The sequence below is a fragment of the Microtus oregoni genome, unplaced genomic scaffold (genome assembly GCF_018167655.1).
Source record: "Microtus oregoni isolate MIOR12 unplaced genomic scaffold, Mior012 000046F_ref0000063, whole genome shotgun sequence".
In the NCBI taxonomy this organism is placed as follows: domain Eukaryota; kingdom Metazoa; phylum Chordata; class Mammalia; order Rodentia; family Cricetidae; genus Microtus; species Microtus oregoni.
Genome location: NW_024543220.1, coordinates 4250840 through 4263285, shown reverse-complemented (window position 1 = coordinate 4263285; position 12446 = coordinate 4250840). Strand labels below are relative to the sequence as shown.

At 39.8% G+C, this 12446-nt stretch overlaps 1 protein-coding gene across 3 annotated transcripts in view; it reads left to right on the top strand.

Moving 5' to 3' along the window:
• LOC121435351 (TRPM8 channel-associated factor 1) overlaps window positions 1-12446 on the top strand; it is a 46970-nt gene that overhangs the window by 23389 nt on the left and 11135 nt on the right. For all 3 annotated transcript variants that reach the window (XM_041634615.1, XM_041634617.1, XM_041634616.1), the window contains exon 2: window positions 1841-2474. In XM_041634615.1, coding sequence (XP_041490549.1) covers window positions 1855-2474 — 620 coding nt within the window. In that variant the 5' untranslated portion in view covers window positions 1841-1854. The remainder of the gene's footprint in view (window positions 1-1840; window positions 2475-12446) is intronic.

Genomic DNA, 12446 nt, shown 5'->3' with positions numbered 1-12446 from the left:
ATTTTAATAAAACACTGATTGGCCAGGCAAGAAGTATAGGCGGGTCAACCAGACAAAAAGTAGAGGCAGGACGATGAGAACATGAGAGTGCTGGAAAGGAGAAAGCCCATTCCTCCCATTCCAGTCCAGACCACTGAGACGCAAGATGAGAAAAGTACTGAGAAAAATACCTGGCTGAGAAAGGTACTGAGCCACGTGGCTAACATAGATAAGAACAATGGGTTAATATAAGCTACAAGAGCTAATGAGAAGACTGAGCTAATGGGCCAATCCGTTTTATAACTTATGGAGATCTCTGTGTGATTTTCTTTGGGACTTGCCAGCTGTGGGGTACCAGGCGGGACAGAAACCCCAACAAGCCGGCCCTCATGTTACATTGAAGCACTCAGGTCAAGGTCTTTTCCAGGGATCCAGAGAGATATGTAAAAATGTATGCCATAGCCATTATTCCTTATGCTCAGCATTAGCCTTAACATTAGCTGCAAAATAAGAGAACTGTGCAGTCACCATCAATAAATGCTCAATCTGATGGTTGCAATACCCAACAGCAGATTCGAATTCTCCCTTGTGAATATCCCATATTATTCACAAATATAAGTGAGTGATTTACTCTTAACCAAACAAGTACAAGAGCAAATGTGTAGTATGTGCACATGACTGAACACTGGTGGAAGATTGTAGAGAAGCATTGAATCGAAGCTCCCAATGATGGGTATTTGGGATCTGGTATATACAGGCAACACTCTTCTCAGCTACGTCTGAGGTGCAAGGAAGAATCTGCCATAACTTCATAATTTGCTACATTCTGCTTCTGGTTGTCTGGCATGTTGTATTCAGCCACAGAGAGCTTTCGTGTTTCTCTGATTCAGCTTGGGACTGCCTGAAACGGGAGATGCCTGACTTTTCTGCCTGGTGTTCTAAATGTTCCCAACTGAAGTTAATAAGCCCAGCAAGGAAACCAAAATGGATGGGAGAGGTGCGAAAGCATAGCAAATTGCACCACTGCGCCAGGTTCTCAGAGGCATCCACATCAAATGGTTACAATTAGGGTGGCTTAAAAATGATGCTGTTTTATATCTGCAAAGTGCTAGAGCGGTGGTTCTCAACCTGGGGATCCCAATCCTTTGGGAGTCAAACAGCCCTTCCACAGGGGTTGAGTGTCAGATATTTATAATTCATAACAGTAGCAAATTTGGAGTTATGAAGTCGCAATGAAACAATTTTATGGTGGGGGGGTCACTACAACATGAAGAACTCTATTAAAGGGTTGTAGCATTAGGATGGTTGAGAGTCACAGTTCTGGAGGGTTAAAATATTCCTGCCCAGGCTTCAGTAGTGCTGATTCCTTCTGGAGTTTCAGAGGTAGAATTTGTACCATGCCTCTCTTATAGCTCCTGGGTTTTGCCAACAAGCTTTGTTATTCATCGGTCTTCAGACACATCTCGTCATTCTCTGTCTCCATCTTCTACTAGCACTCTACGTGCCAATCCCTCAGTTTCCAAATCCAACATGGCCTCATGTTGACTAGGTAGCACCTCCAGACCCTGTTTCCAAAACGAGTTGCATTCATCGATAACAGAGGGTTAGGAAATCAAACTACTGTCTTTGGGAGACACGATTCTACCATCATCTCTTCTTTCTGTGGTAGAAGAGAATCTTGCACTCTCTAAGTTTGATCATGAGGATGAATTAAGTACATGGGTACTGAGACTCAAGTTGTCTCAATGTTCGTCTTTTTACATAGTAATGTCATTGCTACAGCTGGTAGAAGTACCTTGCTTGGGTTTTGATTCTTTAACCATTCTTTGCTAAACTGGGTCTTTGGTCTTTTTCTCTGTAGAAACCAACAGAACCATGACGACTCCTTCTGCTACCTTTGAGTCCCTTATGACTGGAGTGACAAGCTGGGATATCCCTGAGGATTCTGTCCCATGTGAACTGCTTCTTATTGGAGAGGCTTCATTTCCTGTGATGGTGAATGACATGGGCCAGGTCATCATTGCTGCCTCTTCCTATGGCAGAGGTCGCATGATCGTACTAGCTCATGAGGACTACTTGGTGGAAACTCAGCTCTTTGTCTTCCTTGTCAATGCTGTGGGATGGCTCCGTTCCTCCTCTAAGTCTCCCATTGGCATACACCCAGCATTAGAACCATTGGTGAAAATCCTCGAGAGTTGTGGAATAGACTCACAAATTGAACCTGAAGTAAATGACTCCCTGGGAGTTTACTGTATTGATGCCTACAGTGAAACCATGGCTGACAAACTAGTCCAGTTTGTGAAACGTGGAGGGGGCTTGCTCATAGGAGGCCAAGCCTGGGATTGGGCTAACCAGGGCGAAGATGAAAGAGTTCTGTTCACATTTCCTGGGAATCTGGTGACCAGTGTAGCTGGTGTGTACTTCACTGAAATTAAAGCGGACACAAGTTTCTATAAAGTCTCTAAGAAGATGCCAAAGATCCCTGTCTTAGTTAGGTGAGTATCTTACCACGATGGGAAGTTGGCCTCATATTAAATGCATACATGATTCCATCTGTGGGTTCCTTCCAGACTTAATAGAAAAGAATAGACATGTATTTGCTACAGTCAATTAGATTTTTTTAAAAAATAATCTGAGTCTCGGGATGGGCAAGGTTTCATTGACACTACCTCCACAGACCAATCCACTTTTCTCTTTGAGAAGAATTCCTACTAAATCTGATATTCCTCAGCACTTAGCTTAATAAAAATATTGTTTACCTCAAGAATTGCCATGATTTGGCAGGGAGATTCATAGAAGATTTCCTTACAGTGAAAAGGAAAATATTAGGAAAAGAAAATCATAGAGCAATCCTATGGGCCAAAGTCTGGAAGGTGGTGAGTATTTGAAAATGTTTGCATGGGTTTAGGAAGGAAACAGAAAATTGTAGATTTTGAAGTTGAGTTTAAAAGAGACAGTACAGTTATATGTATAATGCTAGGCTTTGGAAGAGGACTTTTATCTCTGGGGTCAAATGGTTATCTAAGAATGAAGATGACAGATGCTGGTACAGGGGCAAGCTTCACTGAAGGTTCCAGAGAGTGTATCCCGATCTGTTTTATGCACATATGGTGTTATACATGCAGCAGATTAATAAGCACTTAGCAGACATTCATTAGGTGTATGATTAGATTGAGGAATGTGGAGTATTAAAGGCTGTGGTCCTCTCAAGAGCAGAAAACGTCACTAGGTCACTTTCCATTATACATAAAAATTCTTAGCTTTCTCATAAAAATTAACACTGTTAGTTCCAACTAGTGGGAACAAAGTGAGGAAGATCCAGGGAGGCCTTTAGAAGGATGATAAATAAGCTAAATTAATCAATCTTCATAACAGATTAATCAGACAAACTGTGTCCTCTCTATTTTTGGAAAGAAGTCACCTTGTCTCATTTTAACCCCAAATTGGGGCTTCAACAAGAAGTGCAAACTATCTTTCTGTTTACCCATTAGTTATTCCAGAATTTATTGAATATATTGTTTCAGATATTATTTCTTATCTTAAGACTGAGTTACAAAGATTTGAGAATGAATGGCATGGGAGTATCTCTAATGACAATATCTGGAAGACATTTAAAAAGCCAAATAAGATATGATGCATTATACTGCAGAAGAATTTGGAAATGAATCTAGAGCTAGTAGCTGTACAGTGTTTCCATAGAATGTCCTTCCAACTCTTTCCACCTAGAAGGAGAGTGTCGGGATACAACCTCTGGGTTATCCTTTTAGGTACCATTCCTTTCAGATCTGGTTAGTGTGATCCTGTGTGTTCCCAAAGTCAATAGGCATACAAGGAAATGAATGTTCAACAAGTGATCATAGCCTGCATATTCAAGTGCCCTAAACACATTCACTTAAATACCATGTTGAAACCTAAATGAGCCAACCTTCAAGTTGACATTATATGTGTCCCTTCCATCCTGAATATTAGTGAAATGATATTATCCACAGAAGAATCTTTTGACTTTCAGATTACTATAAGAGATTTCTGAGTTTTGCAAGTTGTATCCCCAAGTGACTTAGAAAACATCAGGGTATTGGGAGAAGCTGTTAGTTCATTCCCACTTGCCCAGCCCTGAAATAATCACGCAGAAACTATATTATTTGTGATACTGTTTGGCTAACAGCTTAAGCATATTTCCAGCTAGCTCTTATACCCTAAAGTAACCCATCTCCATTGATCTGTGCATCATCATGAGGTCGTGGTCTATGGGGAAAGTTTTGGTGGGCTCCAGCAAAGGTGTCTGTCTCTGGGTCGCAATGTGTCTTCTCACTGACTCTGCCTACTCTCTCTATGTATATCTCTTTCAGCCTGGCTTTACTTTTGACAGAAGTTTCTGTCCCTACTGGTCTCACAGTTGTTAAGTCCCAAAGAAATCACACAGAGATCTCCATTAGTTATAAACTGATTGGCCTTGTTATTAATTAATTCTTATGTCTTATATTAACACATTATTCTTGTCTGTGTTAGCCACGTGGATTGGTACCTTTTTTTGGTGAGGCAATCACATCTTGCTTGCTCTGTGTCTGGCTTCCTCTCTGTCTGCATGACAACTGCAAACTAAAACTTCCCTCTTCCCAGAATTCTCGTTGACCCACCTCTACTTCCTGCCTGGACACCCCACCTATACATTCTGCCTGGTTACTGGCCAATCAGCATTTATTTAAAATACAAGTGAAAGGGTACAGACCTTTGTCCCACAGCACTTTACCCTGTTAAGCCATTTCCCAAAAGCAGCTTCTTTATTAACCAATGGCAATAAAACATATTCAGAGCATATATCACCTCCCACATCATTGGGGTAGGTATAGATGAGTATTTGCAAGAAGGAGCTGCAGGTAGTTCTGTGCTGAATATATGTAGGATAGAGCAAATCAGTAAAGTCAATAATTGTTTGATTGAAAAAAATCAGCAAAGTGATAACCACTAGATAACCTGATCATGACAATAAAGGAGAATTAAAAATGTAAAGAAGGGAAGTAAGATCATTAATATGGATCTACAAATATTAAAAGGGTAATAAGAGAATTTGCATAATCTATACCAGCAAATGCTTCAATAACTCAGGTGAAATGGACAGACTTATTGATAGACACATGTAAACAGAGACTGTGCATTGGTTTCCTGGTTGTCCAGACCCAAAAAATCACACAGAAACTATATTAATAACAACACTGTTTGATCAATGGTTCGGGCATATATCTAGCTAGCTCTTATATCATAAATTAACCTATTTCTATTAATCTATATATTACCATGAGTCTGTGGCCTACCTGTAAGGTTCTGGCATCTTTCTCCTTCAGCAGCTACATGGCATCTGCCTGACTCCACCTTCTTTTTCCCAGCATTCAATTTAGTTTTCCTGCCTAGCTCTATTCTACCCTGCCAAAGTCCAAAGAAGCTTCTTTATTAACCAATGGTAATAAAACATATTCACAGTGTACAGAGGGGAATCTCACATCATCTCTCTTTTTTGTCCAAAGGAAGGTTTTAACCTTGACATAGTAAAAATTACATATAACAAAATAAGTGTCAAGCATGAATTTCAGTTAGAAAAATTCTTTGTGAGCCTAAAGCATCATATCTAATTTATCTTTTATCATAACTAGGGAAAACTATAACTTTCTTCAACTCCACCAAAGACACCAGAAGGATATAATATTACCTTCGTAAACAGGAAGTGAATTATAAGCAACTTTCAAAACTCTAAAATAGACAGAGGCATCTTGTTGCCTGGACAGTCACCCAAATTTCTTTTGTAATGTTGTTGCATTCATCTTCAGCCTATAGGCCCATAATATCTGGCAAACTTTTCCATGAAGCAGGAAATTTGAAAGACTGTTTTGCCTGCATTGGTAGTTTTTCAGTTACTTTTGTTTGTATCCTCTATAATGTCTGGCAGACTCTTTCATGAAGTAGGAACTCTGAAGGACTCTCTCACCTTCTTTATGCAAGTTCAGCAGTCATTTTTCTGTGGGTCCTGCATGTCCAGTTTATATAACATACCATCAAGACCACTTCCTTCCTCAAATGGCTAACCAACACCATAAGGAGCCTCTTCAGTGCCCATCCTCTTCTTGAAGTAATTGGTACTGCCAGGAGAAGATGTATGTCAAGTATAGTCTAAGTTCTTAAAACTTTTTAAATGCCATATTCTATAGATCTTTGAAGTGTTGAAGATTATCTATCTAACTGAAATATATTTCTGTATATCTAGAAAACATAACTAACATAACTACAAGTTTGACTATTATAAATGATTACCTATTAATCTGAAATATTTAATTATACATTGCATTTTTAAATGAGCTATATAAACATAATACCTTAAATAAGAGTACAAATACACATATAAAAAACTGACTTTAAATTTTATATCAATAAACCAAAGTCCATACCAAAGTAAAGTATTCATTTCTTTATCATATTTCTCTTTAAATGAAAACAAGCATTTATAAACAATCATTCTGGGAATTTGGGCATAGTTTTCGCCAAACTGCTTCCTGCTGTTTGTTAGGTGAAGTAACTTTAGGGTTCATGGAGACCTTTCGGGTGGTCTTGTTTCATCAAACCACATTAGCTTAGAAGGAATCTACAGGTTCTCATCTTCTATAAAAACAGAAACAGAATCTCTTTTCCAAAGTAACATATCCTTAGAGTCAGATTTTCAAGTCATGATACCTTTAAAATATACGTGTTGGTTTAGCTTAGCAGGTCCCAGAATCAAATGTTTTTCAGCAGTTAACTCATTAATAGTAAAAAATCCAGTGAAAACACAGTAATACACATAATACAGACTCTCTGTGTATATTCCATCTTTACAGGACTTATTTTTTTTAATCTATTACTTTTTAATATTTATTTTACTATCTTTACTTTTTTAATCTATGACTGTCTATACTCTTTCTTCTCTCTCTCCTAAACCCATGTACATTTATCTAACACTGTGACACATTCAGAGGTATTTTTGTTTGAGTCTGTCTTATTGTGTATCTGTAATCATTTTCTGACATGGAGAGGGTTTTTTTTTTTTTAATGCTAAGCAGCATGGCTAGGACTATTGCTGTGGCTTTGCCTGTTGCCCCATTCAACATGGCAGCTGTATGTTCACCACCTCTATGAGCCATGCTCATTGCCCCAGATCCAGGGACACAGTGGGTCTGTGTTGCCATAAAGCAATTTGTAACAAGCTGCTCACAAACCCCATTTAAGTGCTCTGTAGCAGAAATTCTGGGAAGAGCCAGAGCCTTTCATGCTGCCAGCACAAAACAGGCAGTTTTTGCTGCTAACACTGAGTCAGAAAGTCTTCTCTTAAAGGAGCCATGCCTCTGCTCACTACCAGCAAACAGAGCCTTTCTGAAAATATGCAGGTACCACAAAGCTCGGATTGACTCCCATTTTTTGTGGGTCTAGAAGCCCCCTTTTTTAAAGCTTAGGCATTAAATGAATGCACATTGCCCCCACGTTGAATGCCTTTATGTAAATGGAAATTGTGCATTGGTTTCCCAGCAACCCAGACCCAAGTAATCACACGGAAACTATATTAATTACAACACTGGCCAATAGTTCAGGCATATTCCTAGCTGGCTCTCATATCATAAATTAACCCATTTCTATTCAACTATGTATCACCACAAGATTGTGGTCTACCAATCAGGTTCTAGTGTCTTTCTCCTTTGGCAGCTACATGGCATCTGCCTGACTCTGCTTTGTTTCTCCCAGCATTCAGTTTAGTTTTCCTACCTAGCTCTATTCCACCTTGTCATAGGCCAAAGAAGTTTCTTTATTAACTAGTGGTAATAAAACATATCCACAGAATACAGACGGGAATCCCACATCAGACACAAATTATGAAACTAAACATAAGAAAAGAGACAATATGTACTAAAATAAATTGAATGGTAGTTAAAGCACCCCAGTTCTGTGTGGAAGTTGGTTTCCTGGATTGAATTCTAGAAGACATTAACAGTAAAGCAAGTAAAAAATATACAGTTTTCAAGGTATGGTGGTACATGCTTTTAATCCCATCACTCAGGAGGCAGATATTGCTACATCTCTGCACTGTAAGTTCCAGGCTACCTGGTGAGTTATAGGCCAACCAAAACTACATAGTGAAATGTTGTAAATAGTAATAATAATTATTATTATATTATATAATTACTATATGTTTATATAAAAGTACAGTATATATAATTATATATTTTAATATCATAGCTATTATAATAATAACAAAACTATAATGATAATGATAACAATAATCAAAAAGTTAGAGATGTTTGTTCATTTGCAGAGCTCAATGTGAAATACATACCATCGTTAGACTAATCATCATCACTTCGACCTCATCATCCTGTATGCTGGATGGTCCAGTGTTTACCACCTGTTAGCTAAAGATAGTTGTGTAGATAAACAGCTTTCTGTGTTAGCATGAGAACTTGAGCTGGATTCCCAGGAGTCTCCCCAAAGAAGAAGGAGGAGGAGGAGGAAGAGGAGGGGAAGGGGGAGGGAGAGGGGGAGAGGAAGAAGAAGAAAGAAGACAGCTAGTCAGGGTAGTCTAATTGTAATCTCAGCATTGAGTAAGTAGAGCAGAAGGATGTCTGGGGCTTGCTGATAGGCAGTCCAGCTCAGTTGGTGAGCTCAAGTTCACCAAGAGACCCTATCGTATAAAATAAGGCAGAAAGTGGTTGATAGAGGAATGGCCACATCAAACACACACACACACACACACACACACACACACACCCCAAAATGAAATAATAAAGCCAGTGAAAGACACTTTTAAAGGGAGAGGAAATCTACAGAGCAATATCCCATAAATGCAAAGTTCTTTATTTTTATTTTTTTGTGTTTTTTTATTATTATTTATTTATTTATTAAAGATTTCTGTTTCCTCCCCACCACCACCTCCCATTTCCCTTCCCCTCACCCAATCAACTCCCCCTCTCTCATCAGCCTGAAGAGCAGTCAGGGTTCCCTGCCCTGTGGGGAGTCCAAGGACCTCCCACTTCCTTCCAGGTCTAGTAAGGTGAACATCCAAACAGCCTAGGCTCCCAAAAAGCCAGTACATGCAGTAGGATCAAAACCCAGTGCCATTGTTCTTGACTTCTCAGCAGTCCTCATTGTCCGCTATGTTCAGCGAGTCCAGTTTTATCCCATGCTTTTTCAGACCCAGTCCAGCTGGCCTTCTTTTTGTTTGTTTTTTCAAGACAGAGTTCTCTATAGTTCTGGCTGTCCTGTTAGTTGCTCTGGAGACCAGGCTGGCCTGGCCTCGAACTCATAGAGATCCACCTGCTTCTGTCTCCGAAGTGCTGGGATTAAAGATGTGTACCACAATAGCCTGGAACAAAGTTCTTGATTAAATATTAACAACTGAAATAGTTTAATATACAAAAGAATAAAACAAAACTCAACCATCCTACTTATAAATGGCTGGTTTGTTAATCAGAACCCAAATTAATTTAGCATGATAACTGGAGAAAATGAGATTATACAATTCAATAGATATACACAAAGCATTTGAGACGATTTCATACTTGATCATGCTAATACACAGAAAAACTCAGTATAAAAAAATAATTTCTTCAGTCTGAAAAGAGGCATTCACTTTGTTCTGTTCGTTTACCTTGTTTTGTTGGGATTTTTGAAAAAGGGTCTCATAGCATAGGCTGGTCTTAGCTTACTGTGCAGCCAAATCTGTCCTGGAACTTTAATAAATCCTACTGCCTCCACCTCCAAAGTGCTGGGGTTACAGGTGTATGCCTTTGTATCCAGCTATAAAAACATTCTTAAAGATGCAGCAGTGTTTTTACCTTAGAAATGAGAACAAGGCAAGACTAATACTGGTGCCGTCTTTCTATTCATCATTGTATAGAAAGCATTTATGAGCACTGTGGGGCAAGAAAAAGAGATTAAAAATCAGGAGGGAGATTTTTTTTCTTTACATACCTAAATATACGAAAAAAAAATTTAAATATTTATTTATTATGTATATAATATTCTGTATGTGTGTATGCCTGAAGGCCAGAAGAGGGCACCAGACCTCACTACAGATGGTTATGAGCCACCATGTGGTTGCTGGGAACTGAACTCAGGACCTTTGGAAGAGCAGGCAGTGCTCTTAACTTCTGAGCCATCTCTCCAGCCCTAAACTAAAGTTTAATTTATAAATGAAGTACATTGTGAGTGTAACAATAGCTATTAATAAAAATCTAAGAATTGTACAATATATTCTAATAAAAGGATTATGAATGTGGTCTTTCAATCTGTCTTTTAACAATTTATTATTATTCTTTGTGTGTGTGAAAGAGAGAGAGACATGGAAAATAAAGTGTCAGAGTACAGCACACTTGTGGAATCAGAGGACAACAGAGTCTGTTCTGTCCTTTGCCCTTTACATGAATGTCAGGGGTTGAACTCAGGTCCCTACCCTTGTGCCAGCAAGGCCTTTATCCATTGAGCCATCTCACCTTCCTCTCACAGACGATCTCACTGCACTATGGTCACCCTTTTGGTGGGTGTATGGATAGCATAAATAATAAAAAGCCAGAGACAGATATTGGGGTTCAAGCTGAAGATCAGAGAAGCAAATCAGCCAACCACTAGAGAGCTCTACGAAATTTTCAGACTGAAAAGAGAGCGAGTACCTGTCTCATCCCTCTTTATCTTCCTCTCTAGTGCTAGGATTAAAGGCTTGCATCACTACTGCCCAACCTCTATGGATAACTAGTGTGGCTGCTGGGATTAAAGGTGTGTGCCACTACTGCCTGGCCTGTGTGGCTATCTTTGCACTCTGATCTTCAGGTAATGATACAATGCCTGTGTGGCAAAGTGAGTTGAAGTGAGCGAAGTGACTGAAATACTGTGCTTCTCGCATAAGGGTAGACAAATCGGCCACTGAAACAAGTTATGTAGTTCAGGCAGACTTGCTCAATGAGGAAAAAGCTGTGTTCTCAACATAAAGTTCAGGAACAACCAGATACCATAATGGGAAAGGTGAACTTTGACCCTTATTGTAGTTCATACAATACTCAAACATAGGTCTGGACTCAAGTACAAAAGAAAAACTGAAAAACTTTTAAATGATAGCCCAGAAAGCAAGCAAACAAACAAAAGCAAGAAAACCAAACCAAAAACAACCACAACAAAAACTCTTGCAACCTTGCATTAGGCAGGGATGGCCTATGGAAGACAATGTACAAGACTATAACATGGAATGAGGGGTAGCATCTCAGCCACCTCATTCCTAAGTGTTACCTGAGAGACATGAAGTCATGTCTTCCTCAAAATATCACGTAACATGTTCCCTTCTTATCACTGGGTACCCTGAGATTTTCTTCTTTTTCTTGGCTATTGTGAAAATGCTACAAGGAACATGGAGTCTCTGGAAGGCACCAGTCTTATTGCTGTGGGTACATACCCAATGGAGGGTTGGCTAGGTCATGTGGCAGCTCCCTTTTAGGTTTCCAAGGTCTCTGCAAACCATTTTCTATAATGGCTCTACCAGTTTACATTCCTCCCAGCAGTGTGCAAGAACTCCCCTTTCTTCACATCTTGGTCAGTTTGAGAGTACTCATTCTAATAGATGGGGAGAGGTTCCTCCCTCTGGATTTGATTTCCACTTTCTTGGTGAGTAATGGTGGCAACTTTCTCATAGACCTGTTGACCATATGCATGTACGGTCGTGAGGTGAGGTGATCTTGTCCATTGTCAAGTGCACTGAAGTTCTCCGCTGATCACTATTGGCTCCTGGGAGGTGTTTTCCCAAACAAATGAGAATCCTGGCACTTCCGTTTCTCCATCTTCTCTTCCTTGTATGCGTTCCAGATTCTTCTGTTAGCAAAGGTTTCTGATTCAGCTGATTCCATCTATGCTGTGTCCTACATAAATACCCCTCTTCCAGCTTGCTGAGTGTGCCTTGATCGGGTGATAGTTTGAGTTTATCTTTATTTTAGTAACTTCTATCCCATCTCAGAATGCTGTGTGAAAGAGAAGAAAATCGGAGCAAGAAGAGATAGTTAAAAGATTTTTATGGTTGATGCCTCAAGGAAGGAGAGGACCAGTCTGCAGCAAGGCCTTAGTTTCCCTGCCAATTAGTCAGAGCTCTGTACAGTACAGGAGCTGAAAATCCATTGTCTATCTGACACCCATTTTGTATCTCCTCTCTGCCGGCTCCTGTCATAGCTTGACACCTAGCAGAAGTGACAGATTTTATTCTGGAGTTGCAGGCGTGTGGAGGTCATCCTACACATCAAGGGCTCAATCTCCCTTTGGAGTTTGGAGGTGACTTGAGGTCCTCATGGTGGGAGGGGTGGCTTATGCATAGGAAAAACACTGGTGCTGAGCAAAATGGCACAGCATGTAGCACTGCTCTCATCGTGGGCAAGCTGCAGACAGGCGGTGTTCAGACATGGTACTCCCTCCCACTAAGG